This window comes from Schistocerca americana, chromosome 8, assembly GCF_021461395.2.
Source record: "Schistocerca americana isolate TAMUIC-IGC-003095 chromosome 8, iqSchAmer2.1, whole genome shotgun sequence".
Classification (NCBI taxonomy): Eukaryota; Metazoa; Arthropoda; class Insecta; order Orthoptera; family Acrididae; genus Schistocerca; species Schistocerca americana.
In genome coordinates, this window is record NC_060126.1 from 153,825,268 (window position 1) to 153,851,469 (window position 26,202).

Below are 26,202 nucleotides of genomic sequence, written 5' to 3' on the forward strand. Positions count from 1 at the left end.
GGGGTATCGGCGAGGACCATTCGCAACCTTCTCCATGAAGCTGGGCTACGGTCCCGCACGCTGTTAGGCCGTCTTCCGCTCACGCCCCAACATCGTGCAGCCCGCCTCCAGTGGTGTCGCGACAGGCGTGAATGGAGGGACGAATGGAGACGTGTCGTCTTCAGCGATGAGAGTCGCTTCTGCCTTGGTGCCAATGATGGTCGTATGCGTGTTTGGCGCCGTGCAGGTGAGCGCCACAATCAGGACTGCATACGACCGAGGCACACAGGGCCAACACCCGGCATCATGGTGTGGGGAGCGATCTCCTACACTGGCCGTACACCACTGGTGATCGTCGAGGGGACACTGAATAGTGTACGGTACATCCAAACCGTCATCGAACCCATCGTTCTACCATTCCTAGACCGGCAAGGGAACTTGCTGTTCCAACAGGACAGTGCACGTCCGCATGTATCCCGTGCCGCCCAACGTGCTCTAGAAGGTTAAGTCAACTACCCTGGCCAGCAAGATCTCCGGATCTGTCCCCCATTGAGCATGTTTGGGACTGGATGAAGCGTCGTCTCACGCGGTCTGCACGTCCAGCACGAACGCTGGTCCAACTGAGGCGCCAGGTGGAAATGGCATGGCAAGCCGTTCCACAGGACTACATCCAGCATCTCTACGATCGTCTCCATGGGAGAATAGCAGCCTGCGTTGCTGCGAAAGGTGGATATACACTGTACTAGTGCCGACATTGTGCATGCTCTGTTGCCTGTGTCTATGTGCCTGTGGTTCTGTCAGTGTGATCATGTGATGTATCTGACACCAGGAATGTGTCAATAAAGTTTCCCCTTCCTGGGACAATGAATTCACGGTGTTCTTATTTCAATTTCCAGGAGTGTAGATTAATTAAGTAACTCACGTAAGTGTTGCTGACTGATCATTTACGAAAACAAACAACACATTCAAACTTTCTCCCTAGTAGTTTAGGGAGCAAGTAAATCACTTCACAAAATCTCAAAAGTCATTCTACATTCGTCTCGTCGTGTACCAAAATAAGGGCAAACCGGTTGTTGAATTTACGTTTGTGCTCTTGTCCAGTTTTCAAAACAAATGAATTTGTTGCTTGATCCCCACTAAGCCTTTTATGATATGTATCACGTATATGAATAGGCGGCTCACCCAGGATCACCTTCCGCCTGCGGCGCTGGTTCCTCTCCCTTCTTGGTTGATTCTTCATCCACAGCTTTGACGCTGCCCTCTCGAACTCTTGCTGGTAGTGTTTCTTCGAGGACCTGCTTTACCTCTGTTGAAGCAGACAAGAACATGTTCTATGAACAGATTTAATGTGTAAAGAGAGTACCACGCCATGGAGTTTTCTTACTGCTCTTATTGTCAATACTGTCATAGCCCCAGATAATTTTTTTTTTTTTTATGACAGCTTTTCTGTCAGCTCTATAGCATCACGGTAGGAAGCAGGCGATCTTATTCCGTTCATGCGTGATTTGACTTGAGTATCGTAAACATGTACGTATAGGGCGTCCCAGGAGGAATGGTCATTATTCGAGGATATGATGGGAACGAGCATTTGAAGCAATAAACTTCATATGGACAAACGTATACACTATTACTAATGGTTTCCGAAACAGAACACAGTTAATGTATATTGTTATTTATTTTCTGTATTGTTCAATACACTGCCGTGTTTACACATTTCGTAAACCATGCAAAATATGTGTTACAAAAGGTTTTTTTTTTTTTTAGCATATTTACATCTAAGCATTATCGTACACGTCACACTACAGCAGTTGTACAATTCACAAGTGTTCGAATTTCCACCGTCAGTTTCAGTGCATTTGTGCACTCCTGGAAGAACCTATCATGTTGCTTGTCTGAGTGCCTCTGATCCATCCCTGATGCGAGCAGCAACGTCTATGATGCCACCAAGCAGCGTATTTCACGTATTCACCTTTCCGCCCCGGGGTCTCGGGCGCCTTGTCACGGTCCGCGTGGCTCCCCCTCCCCCCCCCCCCCCACTCCGTCGGAGATTCGAGTCCTCCCTCGGCCATGGGTGTGTGTGTGCAGTCCTTAGCGTAAGATAGTTTAAATTAGATGAAGAAGTGCGTAAGCTTAGGGACCTATGACCTCAGCTATTTGGTCTCCCATAAGACCTCACCACAAATTTCCAATTTTTTCACCTTTATTTTATACACCTCAGACTTCGTCCAACCCCATAAACAGAAATGTAATGGGGTAAGGGCTCGCGATGTTGATGGCCAGCTGGGTGGGCAATTCTTAACGCAACCGTCGCGGTTTTTTTTTGTTTTTTGCTTTTTTTTTTTTGCAATTTCCTCTCTGCAGAGAGGCCTTTGTTTGTGTAGGTTATTGTTGCGCAGGTAGCACGTGTTTGTTGGGCGACGGAATACAATGTGTTGAGTGAAAGCGTTTCAGGTGAAATACAAGTATCACTGAGTGAGGTGACGCAGTGGTTAGCAAACTGGACTTGCTTTCGGGAGGACGACGGTTCAAACCCGCGTCCGGCCATCCCGATTTACGTTTTCCGTGATTTCCCTACATCGCTTCAGGCAAATCCCGGGCTGGTTCCTTTGATGGGGCACGGCCGACTTCCTTCCGCATCCTTCCCTAATCCGATGGGACCGATGATCTCGCTCTTTGATCCTCTCCCCCGATCAACCAAACAAGTACTGTATTCGCCAAGAGTATTCATGTATACAGAACTAGCGCGTGACCTGAGGAGACTATTTCAAGAGGAATTTCCTGAAGTTCAAGTTTCCATTCGAAATACGATTCATCGATTCGTTGATAAATTTCGTGAAATGGGGAGTCTTCTTGACAGGAAGGGCAGACGACTGCGTACAGTACTTGTCCCGACGTTAAATCAAGCGCCGGCTAGCCTTTTGGCAACGTTAGAGCAGAGAGGGCTGTGAAGAAGACATCAGTCAACTGCACGCGGCCCGAATCCTGTCTAGGACGACAACCCGACGGCAGCGGTCTCGACAATGACAGGACATAAGCCCCGCGCCGCCTGGCCGCGGCCCAGTTGAAGAATAGCATTTTTACGACTCCCACAGTGCCATCACTTGTATAGCAGCGAGTTAGGAACTGTATTACTTCTCTCAAAGTTAAGTATTGTCATTTATTTTCTGTAAATAAAATTCATTAATACGATTTGCGTGAATTGTTGTCTAGCGATCCGAGAAAGCAGGCTTCCCAGGCACCCCATATTTGATGATTAGGCAGGCTACAACAGTACTCATTGAAGAAAGTACGGATAACAATGGGCAAGCTCTGGTAAGGTCTACTAGAAAATCAGTTCGACGTCTTTCTCAGCAGATGGAAATTACCTATGGCTCTCTTCAAGCGACTACAAAGTTACTGAACGTCCAATCGTATAAAATAACTGCAATGCAAGAACTTAAACCGGGTGACCCTGCAGAAAGGCTGGAGGTTGCCGTTTTGTGATTGGATTCTGAATAGGGTGCATGACGGAGAAACTGACCCTCACCTAACTTTCCTTTCGGACAAATAATGGCTCCACCTAAGTGGATACGTTAATTCACAAAATACCCGTCACGGGAGTTCTGAAAAGTCTAACGTAATACACGAGCCACCCTTGCATTATCAAAAAATAAGTGTGTGGTCCTCTTAGCGGTGACAGAATGATAGGCTCTGTTTTTTTCCAAGAAATAATTATCAGTGAGAGATATGTGGAAAAAATTTTACAGCCATTCTTTGGCCAATTAACTGAAAGACAATGTGATTTCGCAACCTCTCAGTAGGACTCTGCGACGGCACAGACATCGAGCATCTGATTACAGGAAATCCATGACTTGTTTCAAGACAGAGTTATTAGTAACAACGTATGGCCTCCTTTTACCCCTGTTTTAACCCCAGCGATTTTAAAAGAGAAGGTGTACAAATCAAATCCACACACGTTAGATGAACTTAAAACTGACATTCTTCAAGAAATTGCCGGCATTTCTCAGGGGGAACTGCAGTGTGTGATGAAGAATTTCCCAAGAAGGTGTCAGAAATCAGTTACTATTGGTTATCCGTGTTGAGCTTGCTCCAATTTAATTAAAGGGATGTACACCAGATGCGTTTCGCTTTTATTTATTAAGCATCTTCCGTGGTTATTCTGCGAACTGGATACATACGTTTGTAAATTTTTGCTTATTCTACGTTAAAAACAAGGTTTGGTTTATAAAGTTGGAGTGCAAGTTGCTTACGACGTTTCTTTACATCTTCTGCTACTGCCCTCCTTGCTAGCAGCGATTGATGTCGAAATACTTCGTTTCACATATGCAGTTTTTTCCATTCTGCAGTATTTCTTGCATTGCATTATCTTTAAACTGGTTGACCACTTAATAAAACATTAAATATACATTTACATTTAGGACTACACTCCTCCCGGATTCTGTCCTTTAATCACTATTCAGGTCCATTCCCCCTCCCCCTCCCCCGAAAAAAGTTTGCAATCAAACGCTTCCCCCCATCTCTTCTCTACCTAACATACAACATAGTTTCACTAATTTACCCTAACTGTCCCTCCATCCCTCTCTCTCTCTCGCCCTCTATCTGTGTTTATGCTATGCAGTTAGAAATAACTTACACGGCGAGCCTACTGTGCTTAACTGCGGACCTGTCACACGACTGGTAAACATGTGTAGGGGATCCGTCATGTTGGAAATACACTGAAATTCGTGTGGTCAAAAGAGCGTCCTCAGGCTGTGCAACAAACGAATTTTCCAATAATGCAAGTAATTATTTTCCACAATTCGATCTTCTGAAATAGCTATCGATCATTCACGCCGCACCAAAACACTGATAAAAAAATGTGTTGTCGATTCCGTTCCCTGCAAACGTGGCTTCTTCATTGAATAATATTAAGGGAAGCAAATGACGATTTACATTTAAAATTCAGGTTGTGATGCTGCACTTTTTCAACAATGTGTTGCTGTTCGTGCACAAGCTATTGAACTTTACTACACGTGGACTTGGAAGGAAACCTGTTTCACGTAATGTACTCAAAACTCTTGCAAACAATTCAATTCACGATCAGGAATTCGACACGCCGGAAAGAGCCAGAGGTATTCTCCGACAGCGTCAAGTGCAGCCCCATCGCAGAAGCCGTAAACATTTACAATATCTGTATATCCCTCATTAGTGTAGATGTTGGCATTTTAGCCAGCGCATATATAAACATATGCTTCACTCTGATGCAATCTCAATCCCTCGCACTACGTCACTCACAATACACCATGGACAACTGCATGTTCATCGGGCTAGTTGACAGCAGCGTGTTAGGTAAGGGTAGAAGAAAATGCCAAAGAGTAGAGTGGGTAAGAGACATACGCGCACTCAACTAACCCAGAGACAGATATATACATTATATGTGTTCTATCTCTGAAGCCATTCGGGATATGTTACGAGCCAATATGATTTTTTTTTCTGTAGGTGTTCGTTTCTGTCATATACCGGAATATTTAGCATTCCTCCTGGGACGCCCTGTATACGCATTGAGGCACATAAGACAGGCCATTTCGAATATTTTATGTATGTAATTATTTAACCCTCCCTTATATGTAACTAGCATTCTACATATTTTGCTTTACATTATGACAAGCATGTTACATGTTTTATCTAATATACAACAGTATAAAATATTTAATAATTCCTATAGTAAATAAAGAAGAAAAGGTAAACACAATTGACATTCGTTCATGAGTAGAACAGAGAAAAGTTAGAGAAAGAGGGAGAGAAACAGGAATGCAATAAATACTACTGATGAATATATTGGGAAAGAAAGGGAATTAAGACATGAAAAGAGCAAGAAGTGTAAATCAGAGAAGGTGAAATCATTTACTGTTTGACAGAGAGAAAAACAAGTCATTTACGTTAGAGAAAAACAAGTCATTTACTTTAATGTATGGGGAAATGTTATGAGTGTGACAGAACGAGCAGTCTAAGGATATCGCAGTTCAGTTTTCGCCGAGTTATAGTGGACACCGTGGAAAATTTTCTGAGGTACACTAGTAATTTGTAACCTTCATAGCTGCTGAATTATGACAGCAACTTTGTTTTTTATGGAACTATATTTTTCTTTCTTTGCCACTGGAAACAGCCTTCGAACAGACTTCAACGAAATATAGCGTCTGTTCAGAAAATAACCGGCAAAGTTGGACTAAAATACGAAACTTCGACAAAGTTTGTCATTCTTTGTTATTTTATGTTGGTGTCGTACAACTGCCTCGCTAATGGGATGCTGGAGATTAGTGAAACAAGATGGCCACATCCTTGTAGATGTGGAGTAGCAGAGTGTCGTCAGATTACAATTAGCTGAAGGGTTGAGACCAATCGAAAATCACCACTGGATGGTAGTGCAATATTGTGACAGCTGTTTGAGTGGAACACCGGTAAACGAGTGTAGGGTGTACTGTGTGTTGAAGATTCGCCACATCCATGACGCTCTCGGAGAACAACACAGTGAGAGGTGATACGGGAAACAAGTGTGTGATAGGGAGTGGTATCGCACAACGATGAACATTAGTGTCCGATCAGCCCACCATACTTTTCACGGCGTACTGATGTTCAAGATAGTGTGTGCGAGGTGGGTGCCAAAACATTTGACATCAGAAATGAAAGAAAGGCGCATGAATGTGTGCAGGGAGATCTGATCGTCTTGCCCCATCCCCCATATTCTCCGGACCTGGCACTTTCTGATCATCACTTTTTTAACCCCTGAAAGAAGCTCGCTAATGGCGAGGAAGTTCCGGCAGCGGTGTATAGCTGGTAACACACACGTTGCCAAGAATTCCTTGCACGTGAAACTATGAAGCTTGTCCAGCGCTAGCGTAAGACCATAAAAATTGAGGGGTATTACATTTAAAAATAAATCCATGTTGTATTCCATTCTCACAACAGATTCTTTAAAAAATTCCCAAATTTTCATTTCATGACCTTTGAAACATGTACGGAACATGGTAAAATAGTACACATAACAACACCGCAAACCACAGAAGAAGGAGTCCCACAAAGATTAACCTAACGTAGCAATTTTAGACAAAGACTTAACTCTAGTACCGTCCTTCTGTTTACGTGTTTGCTTGAAATGTGTCACTCTGCACCCTGATATAACGATAATAAAACTAGTTCAGTGAAGGTATTCACTCTTTCACAATGTTCCTACAGTTGGAAAAGTCGATATGGGTTTTCATTTAGGGCGAAAATCGTCAACACTCACACAGCAGTGGTGTACTTGTATGCTGAAAGGTATCCCGGTTTTGCCCAAGCCATCACGAGGTGCCTTTGTGAATATTATACAAAAACATTTCAAGATACTGGAAGTTTGGGAAAGCAAACAAGCCAGTGACATAAAGTAACTGATGAGAGAAGTGGTACAACAGTTTTAGCAATAGTAGTTGAAGAGCCACCTTGAATGTCTGAGCGGTCTGGGAATATTACATACCAATGAATTTAATCTTTTCCACGTTTCACGCCATCAGCTCCTTCTTGACAATGATTTTCAAAACGAGTACAGTTCTTCGAATAGCGTTTGCAAAACTGTAAAGTGATTCTGCGTTTCTACGAAGACTTTTTTTTAACTTAAGGGCATTGTTTAGAAACCAGGACAAGTCAATTATCGCAGTTTGCTCTATAGGTTAACCGAAAATCCACCCTGGCTAAGAAAAATATGTAAACAGCGACTTTGGTATGTTAACGTGAGGGGCGGATTTTCCAAGAATCATTATATAGTCCAGTCAAACTGTCAGAAAAAAAAGCCTGTACCTTGCAAAAGGTGGGGTAGAAGATTTTATTTTTTTAACTCGTTCATATTGTTGGAAAGGTTAGAAAATCAAGTTTTGCCAACAAAATTTCTCTTGAGAAAACTTTATGCAGTCAAAAAACTTCGAAAATTTCGAAATTTTTTCAGTTTTTTCAAAATATCTCAGTTTCATTTGCTCCTATCGCTTTGACGTCTATTTTCTTTTGTAAATAGCACAAAATTCTCTACAAATTTGATTCTTACCATTTATTTCTGCTCCCAGTATCTAAGGCGCTACAGCGCATCAAAAAATACCAATTTTTTAAATTTCGAGCAAAGTGGCAAATTACCTAATTTTTGAACATTGTTATTTAAGTTTCTATTTGTGTGGTATAAACATATTACTCATCACGTTATTCATTGGAATTTGCCATCTCACTCTGCTGCAGGGCCAGGACAAACAGCATCATATTCAGTAACTACGAACTCATTCACGTCGGATTGCGTGAAGTTTATTTGTGTTACAATATGTAATACGATTGCATGCAGGTGCCGTACATTTTCTAGAGTTGATTGACGTTAATGATCACTTATAAGAAAATAGCCCAAAGCTATGTTTCTTACCTGCAACGTCATTTTGGATCTCAATTTGCTATTGTATTTTATGGGTATCCATGTGAGGGAGACAAATGTAGCACAAAGAGTGCTGAGAGGATTCGTAGGTCCAAAAAACATTCTTCGGTTGACGTTGTAGTTGAATCAGAGATGGTGAACCAAGTCCCTCAGGACAAGTTCTTGTACAACGAACGAAACAAGATGCGTTTGATCACACATTGAAGTGCACCAGGCACAAGAAGATGCTGACGTTATGATTGTAACATCTGCTATTTCAAGAACCAAAGATTTTCGAAGTGTTGTCATTGTAGGAGAAGGTGTTGACCTGGTTGTGCTCATGACCGGTTTGGGGCAAGGCATTGAAACCTTATTTTTCTTAAAGCCAGGAAGAGGAAATGCAGAAGACAAGTGGTTTTCCACTGCATCTTACAAGTTAGACAGTGAATATATTCCGCTCACTCACGCCTTTAGCGGAGGTGATACAACATCTGCGTTTTTTGGTCAAGGAAAAATAAAGTGCTGCAATATTGTTGCGAAAAATGAACACCTAACCTTAGCGCTTTGCACGTTCAATAAACCACATGCTACCCGTGAAGAAATAATAACAGCAGGAGAACAGGTTACTATCGCACTGTATAGTGGAGGTGTCAGCAGTTCCCACACACTAGACCAATTGCGGTGCCAGCTATTCGCCAAGTCTGCCACAAAAAGCAAACTGAAATTTGCACGGTTGCCACCTACACAAGATGCTGCACATCATCATTCGTTGCGGACTTACCAACAAGTCCAAATTTGGATGGGAAACTGGAAACCTCCTGATAAATGGAGCTGGAATCACAGTGACCACGGTCCAATACCCGTTATAATGAGCGAAGATCCAGCACCTGAAGCACTTCTTCACATTGTTTCATGCTTACGCAAGCTGAACTGTGGCGGAGCGTGCTCCTGCAGAAAAGCGGGTTTGAAATGTTCTTCAATTTGCAAGAAATGTATTGGGGTCAATTGCGAAAACGTGCCAAAATTTTTATATGAAGACAGTGAAGAAGATGTTATGGATGATGTTGAGGAAACCGCTGACGAAATCAACGAACTTGCTGAGGCTGACTCGCTGCCTAAAGAAGAGGTCAATCTGGGATCAACTCTATGTACAGACCCTGAATCCGTAACTCAAGGTATTTTTGGTGACAATGAGGAACCTGGCCCATCAAAACGTTGGAAGTGATGCTCATATCTGTCTCAGGTACGCTAAAGTGCGATATTACAAGTACTACACACCCAGAACTGTCAACATTTTTTAGTAACTGACAGTGCATTTTAATTGCAATAAAGCTACCTATTTTTAACGTCAACTGTGTGGCTTTTATACACAAGAATAATTACCTACCTAATTAGGTTGCCTATTGCAGCTAATAATAGTTCAGTTTCCTGAGACAATTTATTTTGAGAGCGCGCGCGCGCGCGTGTGTGTGTCTGTGTGTCTTAATGATTTATGTTTATATTTTTACAAATACCAGGGCTGAGGTGGCCCATAGTGAACTTCAGGTAGTGATGTAAGAATGACAATAGTTGGGTGCCCAGCAATCCTCATGTTGCATACAGAGAAATTGAATACCTGAAAGTGAGGTGGTAAATTCCAACATATAACATGGTGTATAATGTATTTATACTACACAAACAGAAACTGAAAAAATAGTGTTCAAAAATAAGGTATCTTGCCACTATGCTCAAAATTTGAAAAATTGGTATTTTTTGAGGCGCTGTAGCGCCTTAGATATTGGGAGTAGGAAAAAATAGCAAGAATCAAATTTGTAGAGAATTTTGTGCTCTTTAAAAAAGAAACTAGACGTTAAAGCGATAGGAGCAAATGCAACTGAGATATTTTGGAAAAACTGAAAAAAGGCCGAAATTTTCCAAGTTTTTTGACTGCAGAAAGTTTTCCCAAGCGAAATTTTGTTGGCAAAACTCGGTTTTCTAATCTTTCCAACCATATGAACGAGCTGAAAAAATAAACTCTTCTACCCCACCTTTTGCAAGGTATATCTGCTATTTGACTGGACTAATAGGGTGTATAATAACTGCTACCAGTCACAATAGGTGATTTTAAGCACGAACCGTTTCAGGTAATTTACATTAAATTTCATGTTTGCAAGTCAGTTTAACAAATACAAATAATGTGATGATGATTAAACAGACATAACTGAAACAACCGGAAGTTGATAAGTGGCGCGTGTTGTAAAATATTGAAGCACTTAACATACAGCTGAAGTATCCATGTCGCTACCACATTAGATTTACCACGTTATTCACAAAAATCTGTGTTTTCTTAGAGCAGCTATTAAGGATAACATTCATTTAATAGTGTCATTATTACCTTTTTTCTTGTTGTGACCATATGCGTCCTCTGAGGTGGGTGCGGGAGGAGAGGGGTGGGGGGCACGAGGATGCACATGCCCCCTCCTAGTATCTGGGTACAGTCTATTTATTCATTAGTGAATTCTCTAGAATTTCTAGCAGTCTGCGATTCAATTAAATTGTGTATTTGTTAAATACCAACCGCTCCGTTATGTAGTCTGCTGCAGCTGTTGCAATCGCTACACAAGCTGTAAACGATAGTTGTTTACAACTTATCATAGTGGTGTAGGTGAAGTCGAGACGAAAAATTCATACAGGACACTTGTTGTCCGTCAAACCGGGGAAGAGTCCCAAATTGGCTTTCTAAATCCACCTAAGCTACACAGCATGCGCACCGCACAATATTGTGGCTAAAGTAGTCGTAGTATCTTAAAAACCCCTTTCTCTTACCCCTACAAAATGTTTTGTTGACGTATGTATAAATTCTGCCTCAAAATATTATTAATTTTAACAGCAAAAAATTAACGATTGAATCGCTTTGTTTCTCTTGCATTCTTATTACGAAACCACTGTGCTTGTAAAAGTGAAGTTTAGATTGAATTGTGAACGTGATTAGTTTTTGCGTAACGTTTACAATATCGTTTTTCCTTCATTGCCCTCGCGGTAAAGTCAACTGCACTTTTTATAAGTACAAGAACAAGGGGTTTCTTAACATTCAAGGACGATTTTAGCCAAAATATCACGCGGCGCTCACGCGCTGTAGCTTAAGTGATTTTTATAGTTTGATCTGAGGCTGTTGCCCGGCGTGTAGAACCCAAGTGTCCTGTGTCAGTTTGCTGGTCTCGGCTTCCTCAACACCACTATAGTACGTTATAAACACTTATCGTTTAAACCATGTATTTCTTGGGTTTTCTCAGTTGTTATTCTGAAAATGAAGCCGATTGCTTGATGCAGCTGCATATCAGCGCCATTGTGCATTCGAGACGAATACGAACCTTTACAGAAACCTACCAAAATAGTGTCTTCAACACTTTCTCGATCAGCCCTTACAGAATTATAGACGGGAGCCGATCTAAACACCTTGGTCCATGGATTCGGCCGCCGAATCCCAACACAAGAACATGGCAGCGTTATACGTGCTAGTCATCCATTCCCAATTCCCATAAGGACGCCCACTCTCCATAATGCGCAAAATCACAACAGTAGTTTACCATCTGTCTGTGGAAAAAGAAAATCGATGATGGCTTCCTAATGCTGCATCAATTTTATACGACAGAGCAATTGTAGTACACTGGGAAGAACAGAGCTGTGCAAACACATTACTCGAAAGAAGAAAATACTATTTTCTCTGGTAGAGAAGAGAGACAAAAATGTGAAATTCCAAGGTCGAAAACTGTGCTGTACGTGATTGGGACCTTCTCAAAGTCTACGAGGGCAAAACAGCGCCACATACAATTAGAGAGGTACGAATTCTGTACGGATGCTGCACAACAATGTGACAAACTGGAGAGACGACGATTATCATGGTACAGTTCCAGGCGGCAAAGTTGATTCTACCGACCAATTCGAGATAGTTTTCGGAGGTTTCCCAAATTCATCCGTTCGTTCATTAGCTCTGGCCCACACTTCCCGAACCAAATCAAACAGAACCTTTCAAAATATATTTTGTTTACCTTCAGTTATGCCAGTCGACACTAAAAAATAGAATTAATGAAAAAATGCTATAAATGCTTTAACGTGAACAGATGTGAAGTTTAATAAACAAACATAGTGTTATAGATGCCATCAAAGTTGAAGAAATCTCTTTTAAAGTTTATTTCCTGTGTATTAATGTAATGTGGCGGGTGGTTAGTGTTTAACGTCCCGTCGACAACGAGGTCATTAGAGACGGAGCGCAAGCTCGGGTAAGGGAAGGATTGGGAAGGAAATCGGCCGTGTAATGTGGCATTTTTGTTGATATCCAGCAGGATTTTTAGAACTTTTTTCTTCTTCTGATTTTTAATTTTTAGTTCCAGCCTAATGCTATGAGAGTATTAATAAATTATTTTTATGAATATTTTCTAGCTGCATTTCACAATTCGTTAGCTGCCTGGGTTTAATCATATGAGGATGTAATGTCAGATAGTCAAATGCAAAACATAGCATTCATATTAATGTTAATAACATAAAAAGTTGTGCTTTGCATATAATATTGAAATACGATTGCCGTTTAGGCACCGAAGTTACCTACCATGAAAACTCTAAGTAGTTAATTACCAATCTCTTGAGATACAATAACTTTTGTGTACTTGTTGATCTCAAAAAAGGCTTTGATTCCATTCACAGAGAAAATGTAGATCAACTAATCCGAGTATTTGCTGTAAAGCCTAAGTTAACAAATCTAATTCGTGACAACAGACACTGTATCTAAAGTGAAACATATGTGAGAAATGTCTCATCCCGTCTAAATAAACCCAGGTGAATGACAAGGTGAAAGCCTCTCACCAATTCTTTTTAATTCTGTTCTAGAAAAAATCGTGAGAATTTGTAATGAAAAACTGTATGAATATAAGTTTTCATCAATAAGGCTGGGAAGAGGAAACACAAATATTGTAATAAATTGCCTCGTACTTGCAGGTGACTTTGCTATACTTCTTGAAAATTCAACAACTGCTGCAACACAAATTAATCTTTTAGAAGAAACAGCCAGTAGCGTCGGTTTAACACTTTCTGCAAAGAAAATTTTTAAAAATATTAATAATATACCACAATATCCGAAAACAGAAAATGGTCAGATACAAAACGTTAAAAAATTGAAATGTCTTGGGGAGATAAGGCAAGAAGATGGTTTGCGGAAAGCTGCTATAGAGAAGGGGGTACGGGGATACATCATATGAAAAGGGTATATGTTATAACCAAATACTTCTACCATACAAAATACGTGTCTACAAGTGCAGTAGTGGAGCCAGAATATGTATGTGCAAATGATAGCTAACATTAAACTGTAATTCATATAAATTGGAAATTCTAGAAGGGCGAATCATTAGGAAGATAGTAGCCCCACGCAAAACAATGGAATTTTGGAAATTGGGTAGTACCGGTAATGATGAAATGTATTCAAAGATAGAAAACATAACAGATGTAATGACAAAAAGAATACTAGTATTTTTTGGACATTTAGGTATATCAAATGCAAAACAATAGATTACCCAAAGAGATTTCCTAGTCTTTGTGACGTAAGACGTGAACAAAAAGTTCAGTCAATGCAGTAAACATGCAGTAAGAATAGAATAATGTGAAAGTTGAAGAGAAGTGTTAGAGAAATCGTATTGAATTTGGAAGAAGAAGAGAACAACGAATAAGGAATTGAAATTGTTACTTGTTCCCTAGGTGGCCCATCCACAATACAGGAACCCACCTCAGTTACGCGATTACTTCCGTCTGGTACAGAAGGGTAGACTTCCTTCGGACCTCTTCCCCTGATACCAGGACTGCGGTACAAATATTATTAAATCAAGTAGCACACTTATTATGGCTTTGACCTTCTCTTCCATTGGCTCTTCCAATGGCATAGAAAAAGTTTACAGTCTCATTTTTGAAAAAGTAGGTATCATTATTCTGCTGGCACAAGTGTTAAATTACCTTCGTACGTCAGTAATTCGTCACTTTATCCGCTATAGCTCTGCGAAAGTCTCACCTCGATATATTTTTCGTTTCGGATATATCTGGGGTTAACTACCTTAACTTCTTCAACCTAATACCACACGACTGACCTAGTAGTAAATTGTGAAAAACCTCAGCATGTGGCTAAAATATGACGATAAGCTGATAGTAGAGGTTGACACTTAAGTTCTTGGGTACAGCTTCATAACAAATTCAACTGGGAGAAGAATACCTCAGAACTGCTGAAGCACCTAAACAAATCAGACATAGATGAAACAAAAATAAAAGGTGTGGCGTACTTCTCTTAATTCCATTTCATAATGTCATATGAAATCATTCTCCGGAGTAATTCATCAAGCCATGCTAAAGTTTTCCGAGTGAATTATTTGCCGCCTGATCTCCAGAACGTATTTGAAAGGCCACTTCAAGGTCCTGGAGACTCTGAGTACTGTCCCCATTATACTTTTCCTTAATGAAATTTTTATTAAATAATATATCTCTTTTTCAGACCAACAAACAGTTCACGGAAAAATGTCTTGAAATAGGATCAATCTGCACAAGTATTTAAAGTCTCTTCCGTTGGTCCAGAAAGGTGTCCATTATTCATGAACACACGTTTTCAATAACCTGCCAGTAATCATAAAAGGTTTAACTACTAAAATTTAGCTAAAGAAGAGGCTAAAAGCTTTATTGGTAGTAAACACATTCTATTCCATTGGCGAATTTCTTGGAAGAACCGACTGATGCGTATAACCCACCACTATTAACAATATCAACTAATGTATTACCAAAAATTTGACGTCTGTATGTCTCCAGTGTAGAAAAGTGGTCAATGTAAATAACTGTTGAAAACTAATTTTCTCTTTGATCATGCGTGGCTACAATAGCCTAACGACTATCGCATGTTCATTTACGTGTTTTGTTACTAGTTTGTCATTACTTTTTAAATGAAAACTGTTTAAGATATTTTTAATCATTCCACATCCAAGAGGACCATATCACTTAGAATTTTCGGCAGGTATACTGTAATATATCTTTTTCTTTGTAATTACGTATTATGTAATCTTGCTTCTGACGTGTGCTACGTCCTTGCGGATCTCTTCGCCATGCACCTACGGAACAAAAAATATATCTGATCTATACAATTTTAAATGATTCTGTGAAAATTCTGTCTCCGAAGGCCGCGAATTTTAATATGCGACTAAAACCTCTCGGGAACAATTTAATGAGAATGCCATTACGAACTGTGAAACGGAGTGAGGTGCAGAACAGTCATGCACTTCTGCGAAGACTTACAGATACCCAATCCTGAGAATGAATCTAGTTGATACTTTTATTACAGATCCAGTTTGGTGGAAATGTATGTAGTGCTCGTGTCAACTTCTACATTAGTGAAGACGATAGTGGGAAAAAATCTACACGTTGTAATTGGGTCTGTTAGTGGTAATACCGGCTTTTTTGTGAAGTGGAGCGGCATGCTCAATTGGTGAGACGGATTTTAGTTGAGTATGAGATGACTCTGGACTAGCGATTCTGGTATTCTGTGGATGTAGAACGTACAAACTGCGGTTAATGATGAAATGGCATGACTCTGGACTGAAGAATCACACACTCCCGTAAAACATAGCTTACCGATTGCTGCTGCTCCAACTGCTTCTTCTGCCATTCCGTCCAGTGCTCCTCACAAATTTTAAAACCCAATGACCAAATAGATGGCGCAAGAAGCTCCACTCACAAAGAAAAAAAAAAAAAAAAAAGGAACACGTCTGCTCTAGGGCTCTTTCATCTGCGCTAGAGAGCTATATCCTCTCTAGTCTGTAATCTGCACTAGCTCCCTAACCCCGCAAGACTAGTATCAATAACAATGATGTTGTTTTGTTTCCTGTTAATCACGTGACGGTTTGTAGAACTGTATTCTTTGGCGTCAAGCTACTGTTTACACTTTTTCATGCTTCAGTTCGAGCCAGATATACTCAAAAATTTATTTTTCGCTCTAATAATCTAACCAAAATTTGAATTCTTTATACAATTTTGGTTCTTTTCGTTACCATCCATTCACACAAAACGAGATGCACCTTGTATGTATGATATTTTTGCTACGTTCCGTCAATTGCCGAAATCTTACCGGAAGCCATCAGGCAAGCGAATGTACCGGATTATTAGCACAACAGACAAATCAAAGGCACCTCATATCTTACAACGACTTGAAACGCGTGCACTATATAAGTTGGAAAGAATATGGTGGCTGAATTTCGTAGGAACTTACGGTCTCGGAATTTTTAACTGCAAGACACATCTACCCTCCACTCCTCTTGTGAATCGTTTGCCAACGGAGATGGACAAGAATTTCTCTAATGCTTTTGAGCTTACCTAACGGTCCCGTGGCTAAACACGCTGCTCTCCTTTGGGCCGCATCAATTTCTTCTATCAGTCTTACGCGGTAAGGGCACACAGAGAAGTAATATTGAATGATCGGTCGAACGAATATTTTGTAAGCTGTGTCCTACTACACTTCTTGAGAATTCTTTCAAAGAATTCAGTCTGGCATCTGCCTCTCCTGCGATTAGTTTAATATGGTTAATATCGAAATGCTGTATTCTGTTTCTTAGGATGTCTTCAGTTCAATCACAGAGCTACTCTGATTTTCCAGACGCACGACATAGCGGACTTCCACGCTTGAAGGTATTTCCACAGCTTGTCTATTGTTGTGAACAAGCCCAGCAGATTGCTGAACTAATTTTCAAAACTTGTGGTAATAACAACCGGCTGATTCGTCTCTTAGAATTGAATGGAGTCGTCTGGACCATTTTAGGTTCCTGTCGTCTGAGAGAACACTAAGCATGTTGCAATAGAATTGCAAATTAATCATAATGAGAAGTATGTCTGCTTATGAGAATGTATAAAAACGGAATGATTTCGTAATTATCTGCTAAATACTACGGTTGCTCTATCTTTCTGCATTTCTTTGTTCATGTTACATCCCCCTCCCAACCCCCACCCACAACTTCTGTGTGACCCAAGTTCTGTCAAATGCTTCTCCTCTTGGGAAGAAATTGATGTCGCCTTTCCATGACACTGATTAAGGCTATTCGGGTCTAGAGGAATGTTCGATACTAGCTGTCGGCTTTGACCGGGTAGCATTCATCTCACGCTAGGTGAGGAGAACCCCACGTCATAGTGACGTAACGCAACGTCATCGTGACGTAAATAAACTTAAATCGACTTTATCTCCTTCTTCTTGTTGCGTTACGGCCTCTGTAGGACCACGGGTAGCCCCTTCGTGGACTGCAATTTCCTCTTCTTCTCCCAGAACCTCTTCATTTTTTCTCTTCTTCTCTCTCACTCTTCTTCCGAGGTCTTCAGTGTCCGTTTTCCTGTCGGCTCCACTGGTGACACTTTAATCTTTTCCTGTTTCCTGCATTCTTCTGTGTCGTTGATCTCCGGCATATTGGTCAGTGTACATTTGTTACTGCAATTTCCTTTCTTTCGACGTTCATCCACAATTCCAACCAGTCCTTCCGCAGTTCAACAACCCACTTGGTTCCTCTATTTCCCCTTTTCGACTTTATGAGTACGTATATCGAGCATTGCAGTTGTACCACAGAGGTTGCACGGTAACGTGAAAGCTAAATGTAAATACATGTGAAGAAACGAAGTTACAGCAGTTGTGTGGTATGTTCAGCCCAGTTGAATTAGTTATTAAGCTGGAACCCTAACAATTTTGGATGCTATTGTGTGTTTCTTGAACATAATGATTATCTGAACGAAGAAACCAGAACCACAACGAAACTCCAAAAAAGCGAGTAGTCATTGTTTATTTAAAAAAAATCCGATTAGCTGTGCATTAAACATGTGGATAGAAACGTGAAATAGGGAGAAATTAAAGTTTTTCGTATTTTTATAAAAGCCAACGGATTTTGCATAATTATTCTGGGAAAAAACGTTAAACTGAGAACTTAATGTGGTTCCAAAGATAATTCCGAATGTTGCTGGAATTTTAATTTTGCCTTCATGTTGCAGATCAACTCAGAAAATTTTGCTCTTCAGAAATAAATTACTGCTGATGATTATAATGTATAACGGAACTGTTTATAACACACGTCATTATTTTTCTTTATACGCTGTGTACTGTAAAAAACAATGATATTTCGTCTATAATTTTTACTCACATTTTAATATTTAAGCAGTATCAACTATAAAAAAATAATTTCCTAGTAGTTGTCAAATGATTTTGAACACTGACTGTCACAATGGGTGAGCTACTTGACAAAATAATCTCAACAGCCCACAGTTTTTAGCAGCACTAAGTGCTGTTTCATATGCGATGGTGGAATACTGTGTTTTTTTTTTGTCCTCTCAATAGACATGGTATAAATTTTGGGAGTGTTTGGCATGATTACTGTAGCTATTTACATATTGACTAGGAGTCATACAAAAAGTAGCTGAAAATGACGGCAGCACTCACTGCTTTCAGTTGCTTAAAATGCTAGTAAATGTGACTTGCGTGTCATTGTTTTTTCACAGTATACAACGTATAAAGAAAAACAATGACATGTGTTATAACAGGTCAGTACATTATAATCATCAGCAATAATTTATTTCTGAAGAGCAAAAGTTTCTGTGCTGATCTACGGCACGAAGGCAAAATTAAAATTCCAGCAACATTCGGAGTTATCTTTGAAACCACATTAATTTCTCAGTTTAACGTTTCTGCCCAGAAGAATTATGTACAATCCATTACCTTTTATAAAAATACGAAACACTTTAATTTCTCTCTTTTTCACGTTTCTATATACATGATTTACGCGCAATTAATTGGGTTTTTAAAAAAATGACTAGATGCTACTTTATTGTTATGGTTCCTTCATTCAGACATTCATTACATCAAGAAACACACAATAACATCCAAAATTATTTAGATTACAGCTTAATAAGTAATTCAACTGGAATAAGCATACCACACAACTGCTGTCACTTCGTTTTTTCCAAGTCTATTTACATTAAGCTTTCACGTCATCGGTGCAACCTCTGTGGTACAACTGCAAAGATCGATACACGTAATCATGTAGTTGATTTATCTTATGTACATAACGATGACGTAGCGTTACGTCCCTATGACGTAGGGTTATCCTCGACGAGACCCACGAGAAAGACAGGCCGCGGTGAGTACGTCACGAAGGTAGCCCTGAACTCGCTCGCTCAGCTCAACTCAGCAGACAAAATGCGTTTCTAAACCTGTTAACTCGCAGCTGGGCGTGTAAGTACTAACGAGAAATGCATCATCCAGTGGAATCTGCTATTATGAAGTCTTTAAGATCAATACTCGATATAAATGGTATAACGGCGTGTTTATAACATTTAGTCTCTTCTGCTTAACAGTACTCATTACATGCTGGAAGTGGTGCCTTATGCAACTGATAATCATTTTAGCATGATTTTATTTTGTTGTACGCCAATACAGCCGTAACAAATTATAAATAGGCCCATGGACTTCCCATCCTTATAGGACTAATAACAGTAAGATTCCATAATAGCGGATTCGAGTAGAAGATTCAATTTTCGTTTGTATGGACACGCCTAGTTACGAGTTAACAGGTGTAGAAACGTAGTTTGCCTGCTGATTTGAGCGAGCGAGCGAGCGCAGGACTACCTTCGTCACGTACGCACCGTCGCCTGTCTTTCTCGTAGGCCTCGCTTCTCATCTAGCGTGGGATGAATCCTACCCGCTTTGACCTGTCACGGAATACCTGCTGTGACATCACGTCTTGAGTATTTTGAATTGAATTTCTGTGCAGCCTTACATTCTACCGATCAGAATGTCTTTGGTTCATACAGAAAGTAATTTATTAATCTTTGCCTGGAATTTGAAATTGCTTTTCAAGTATTAGTGGCGTCGCGAAATATGGAGGCAACTCCGGGGACAAGTTCTGCTCCAGATTTTGAAGACGTGGAAAACAGCTGGAATGAGGAAAAACGTATTCCTCATGTTCATTCCATTATTATGAAATTGGTTGACGAACTGAGGTAACCAATTAATGTCATCAGTTTTTCCAAACAGTACAATTTAATTTCTTACTATTGTAAGTGTAGTGTATGTAGCAACGACATGTTATCGACCAAGGTTTCGAAGAAACGAACGAGCTATTTGTTTATGTGGCGCTGTGCAAAAATCTTGTGTGGTGGTATTTTCGTAGGCGGACGTGGTTTGGGAAATAAAGGCTTCCTATCATAAGTATTTTATTGCTTTCTTACTTTTTTTGTTTAAGATCTCCTTTTTGGCTTGCTGCTCACGGCACAGAAACAGATCGTAAAACTGCCAGTTCCAAAAAAAAGAGAGAAAAAGGGTGAGAGAGGGCATGATGTTGTTGGACCAAGGATGTAGGGGGCAGTTGTTTCAGGGAATCACTCTTCTCGAGAGATGATTTTTAAGGTAACTAAAGATAGGACAGCTTGTACTATATTTCAGTAAGTAAAATGTTGTGTAGCAGATAGGTCGATCGTAATGTCAGATGGGTGGGCTAGTTGTAAGGGATTAGACGTAATTGGGTACATGCATAAGACTGTGAATCATTCCGTTGAATTTAGGAACAAATAAAAAAGGCGCGTGTATAAACACAATTAAAGTGTATTGGGGAGCAATAAAAAGTATAACTGGGTGAGGGGAAAGGAGAATTTCAGTATTTTTTGTTTTGTTTTGGTCATCAGTCTACTGACTGGTTTGATGCGGCCCGCCACGAATTCCTTTCCTGTGCTAACCTCTTCATCTCAGAGTAGCACTTGCAACCTACGTCCTCAATTATTTGCTTGACGTATTCCAATCTCTGTCTTCCTCTACAGTTTTTGCCTTCTACAGCTCCCTCTAGTACCATGGAAGTCATTCCCTCTGTCTTAGCAGATGTCCTATTATCCTGTCCCTTCTCCTCATCAGTGTTTTCCCCAAATTCCTTTCCTCTCCGATTCTGCGTAGAACCTCCTCATTCCTTACCTTATCAGTCCACCCAATTTTCAACATTCGTCTATAGCACCACATCTCAAATGCTTCGATTCTCTTGTGTTCCGGCTTTCCCACAGTCCATGTTTCACTACCATACAATGCTGTACTCCAGACGTACATCCTCAGAAATTTCTTCCTCAAATTAAGGTAGGTATTTGATATTAGTAGACTTCTCTTGGCCAGAAATGCCTTTTTTGCCATAGCGAGTCTGCTTTTGATGTCCTCCTTGCTCCGTCCGGCATTGGTTATTTTACTGCCTAGGTAGCAGAATTCCTTAACTTCATTGACTTCGTGACCATCAATCCTGATGTTAAGTTTCTCGCTGTTCTCCTTTCTACTACTTTTCATTACCTTCGTCTTTCTCCGATTTACTCTCAAATCATACGGTGTACTCATTAGACTGTTCATTCCGTTCAGCAGATCATTTAATTCTTCTTCACTTTCACTCAGGATAGCAATGTCATCAGCGAATCGTATCATTGATATCCTTTCACCTTTTATTTTAATTCCACTCCTGAACCTTTCTTTTATTTCCATCATTGCTTCCTCGATGTACAGATTGAAGAGTAGGGGCGAAAGGCTACAGCCTTGTCTTACACCCCTCTTAATACGAGCACTTCGTTCTTGATCGTCCACTCTTATTATTCCCTCTTGGTTGTTGTACATATTGTATATGGCCCGTCTCTCCCTATAGCTTACCCCTACTTTTTTCAGAATCTTGAACAGCTTGCACCATTTTATATTGTCGAACGCTTTTTCCAGGTCGACAAATCCTATGAAAGTGTCTTGATTTTTCTTTAGCCTTGCTTCCATTATTAGCCGTAACGTCAGAATTGCCTCTCTCGTCCCTTTACTTTTCCTAAAGCCAAACTGATCGTCACCTAGCGCATTCTCAATTTTCTTTTCCATTCTTCTGTATATTATTCTTGTAAGCAGCTTCGATGCATCAGCTGTTAAGCTGATTGTGCGATAATTCTCGCACTTGTCAGCTCTTGCCGTCTTCGGAATTGTGTGGATGATGCTTTTCCGAAAGTCAGATGGTATGTTGCCAGACTCATATATTCTACACACCAACGTGAATGGTCGTTTTGTTGCCACTTCCCCAATGATTTTAGAAGTTCTGATGGAATGTTATTTATCCCTTCTGCCTTATTTGACCGTAAGTCCTACAAAGCTCTTTTAAATTCCGTTTCTAATACTGGATCCCCTATCTCTTCTAAATCGACTCCTGTTTCTTCTTCTATCACATCAGACAAATCTTCACCCTCACAGAGGCTTTCAATGTATTCTTTCCACCTATCTGCTCTCTCCTCTGCATTTAACAGTGGAATTCCCGTTGCACTCTTAATGTTACCACCGTTGCTTTTAATGTCACCAAAGGTTGTTTTGACTTTCCTGTATACTGAGTCTGTCCTTCCGACAATCATATCTTTTTCGATGTCTTCACATTTTTCCTGCAGCCACTTCGTCTTAGCTTCCCTGCACTTCCTATTTATTTCATTCCTCAGCGACTTGTATTTCTGTATTCCTGATTTTCCCGGAACATGTTTGTACTTCCTCCTTTCATCAATCAACTGAAGTATTTCTTCTGTTACCCATGGTTTCTTCGCAGCTACCTTCTTCGTACCTAGGTTTTCCTTCCCAACTTCTGTGATGGCCCTTTTTAGAGATGTCCATTCCTCTTCAACTGTAGTGCCTACTGCGCTATTCCTTATTGCTGTATCTACAGCGTTAGAGAACTTCAAACGTATCTCGTCATTCCTTAGTACTTCCGTATCCCACTTCTTTGCGTATTGATTCTTCCTGACTAATGTCTTGAACTTCAGCCTACTCTTCATCACTACTATATTGTGATCTGAGTCAACATCTGCTCCTGGGTACGCCTTACAATCCAGTATCTGATTTCGGAATCTCTGTCTGACCATGATGTAATCTAATTGAAATCTTCCCGTATCTCCCGGCCTTTTCCAAGTATACCTCCTCCTCTTGTGATTCTTGAACAGGGTATTCGCTATTACTAGCTGAAACTTGTTACAGAACTCAATTAGTCTTTCTCCTCTTTCATTCCTTGTCCCAAGTCCATATTCTCCTGTAACCTTTTCTTCTACTCCTTCCCCTACAACTGCATTCCAGTCGCCCATGACTATTAGATTTTCGTCCCCCTTTACATACTGCATTACCCTTTCAATATCCTCATACACTTTCTCTATCTGTTCATCTTCAGCTTGCGACGTCGGCATGTATACCTGAACTATTGTTGTCGGTGTTGGTCTGCTGTCGATTCTGATTAGAACAACCCGGTCACTGAACTGTTCACAGTAACACACCCTCTGCCCTACCTTCCTATTCACAACGAATCCTACACCTATTATACCATTTTCTGCTGCTGTTGATATTACCCGATACTCATCTGACCATTTATCCTTGTCTTCCTTCCACTTCACTTCACTGACCCCTACTATATCTAGATTGAGCCTTTGCATTTCCCTTTTCAGATTTTCTAGTTTCCCTACCACGTTCAAGCATCTGACATTCCACGCCCCGACTCGTAGAACGTTATCCTTTCGTTGATTATTCAATCTTTTTCTCATGCTAACCTCCCCTTTGGCAGTCCCCTCCCGGAGATCCGAATGGGGGACTATTCCGGAATCTTTTGCCAATGGAGAGATCATCATGACACTTCTTCAATTACAGGCCAAATGTCCTGTGGATACACGTTACGTGTCTTTAATGCAGTGATTTCCATTGCCTTCTGCATCCTCATGTCGTTGACCATTGCTGATTCTTCCACCTTTAGGGGCAATTTCCCACCCCTAGGACAAGAGAGTACCCTGAACCTCTAGCCGCTCCTCCGCCCTCTTTGACAAGGCCGTTGGCAGTATGAGGCTGACTTCTTATGCCGGAAGTCTTCGGCAGCCAATGCTGATTATTTATCAAAATTTAGGCCGTGGCGGGGCTCGAACCCGGGACCGAAAACGGTTTGATTATGAATCAAAGACACTAGCCCTAGACCACGGGTTAGTCCAAAGTTTCAGTATTACAGAGCTATTTAGATGAGTATGTCTGGAGCAAGAATGTTCCACAAAATTGCTGCTTGTTTGAGGGTTTTTTGGAAGGTGAGTGGAAGATATATGTGCCAAAGAAAGAGAGTTAAGTTTCTGTTTCGGAATGCTGGTGCATTTTCGTTTTTTTATTTTAATTTTTGCAGTTACCTTTGTTTCGTTAATTTTTTTTATGTTTCGTGTTGAAGTGTTGGCACGTTTTCTTTAATAGTTCATAGATAGCCTTGACTTCTTGGACGTCAACCTACTGGGGATACTAATCTGCTATCGGTTAGTAGTGGTGTGTGCCCTATTACCGTAATTTTAATTTCTATACTAGTTTTATCTGACAGTGACTTGCTGTGTGGTGGTCCTTGCACTGTGCTGATGTTGGTAATTGTGTGACGTTGGCGTTATCGACTTCGTTGATAGCAATTGAATACACGTCGAGGTGGAGGTGGAGTGAATAAGGAGATGTACTTTTAGGAATTACTAAAGAAGTTCCGAATTTCGGAGAGAGTGGTTCCTCGTGAGTCAATAGGACAGCTTAAAGTCACTATAATGAGTTAGTTTAGCCGGAGGTGTAAGTAAGGATGGAATGTGACGATTCGGACGCGAGTTGGCAAAGCCAACCAGTCTTACAGTGGTAAAGGCGCCTGTAGTGACAACACTGGTCTGCAGCGTAACCTACGGTCTAGGTTAGGTTAGAATGCAACTGTTCGGTTTTGAGTCGGCGCAGCCAACGGATCTGTTAGCAGAAAAAGCTGTGCATTGATCGGTGACAGGCTGGTAGGTAGCTTAGCCCGACGTCTAGGTTAGGTTGGACTGCAACAGTTAGGTTGTGAGTTGGCGAAGCCAACGAATCTGAGAGCGAAAAAGTTCAAAAATGGTTCAAATGGCTCTGAGCACTATGGGACTTAACTACTGTGGTCATCAGTCCCCTAGAACTTAGAACTACTTAAACCTAACTAACCTAAGGACATCACACACATCCATGCCCGAGGCAGGATTCGAACCTGCGACCGTAGCAGTCGCGCGGTTCCGGACTGAGCGCCTAGAACCGCTAGACCACCGCGGCCGGCAGAACGAAAAAGTTTCCTGTGATGAAATGATAGTTTCCATTTTTATCAGAATCATTTCTTTCCACTTGATATTTTACGTTCTGACGTCCATTATAAGCGGTAGAATGTGTTTTTGCGACAGGGCCTACTCGATTCTTTTTCATTTTAAAAACTATTTCATGCATTACGATATTCGTAATCCGATGTGTTTGTTTTGCGACTTTTTCAATATTTTTTTACTCACTGTTTCTGTCTCTTACGTTGAGGACATCCGCACTGATATGACGTGTCGCATGTTTGTCACATCACTGCGCCAAAGCCAACGACTTGTATCGAAGATTCCTCTTTATCCGGACATTCAAAGCATAGAACGTTATAGAACAAAGACATTTCGAGTTCCTAACAATCTAGTAAACGCCTCCAGATCCAATGGCAGCCTGGGATGCTTGCAGGAACGGGAAATCCCGAAAAGTAACCAGATTTACAACAGCTGTTGTTGAGACCATGTGTGGTATGGGTGAAGTGCAAAATTAAGATAGGTAATCAATCAGATTACCAAAGACACAAGATAGTGGCCGATTTTCTTGGCGTTATGACTTGAACCACTCTTACATGACACCGAAGCAAGTTGCTACGAGGGCGTACTGAAAAGTAATTCCTACGAACTTTTTATGTGAAAATTCTAAACACTTTTTGAATAAAACAAACGTCATTAACATTTGCGTCCTTATT

The 26,202-nt window shown here is 40.6% G+C and overlaps 1 protein-coding gene across 1 annotated transcript in view; it reads right to left on the reverse strand.

Annotated features, from left to right (window-relative positions):
- The window catches only part of LOC124545641 (coiled-coil domain-containing protein 96-like), a 195,007-nt gene extending 193,700 nt beyond the window's left edge, over positions 1 to 1,307 (reverse strand). Inside the window, exon 1 of the mRNA XM_047124587.1 lies at positions 1,162 to 1,307. Coding sequence (XP_046980543.1) covers positions 1,162 to 1,307 — 146 coding nt within the window. The remainder of the gene's footprint in view (positions 1 to 1,161) is intronic.
- Positions 1,308 to 26,202: the final 24,895 nt, after the last annotated feature.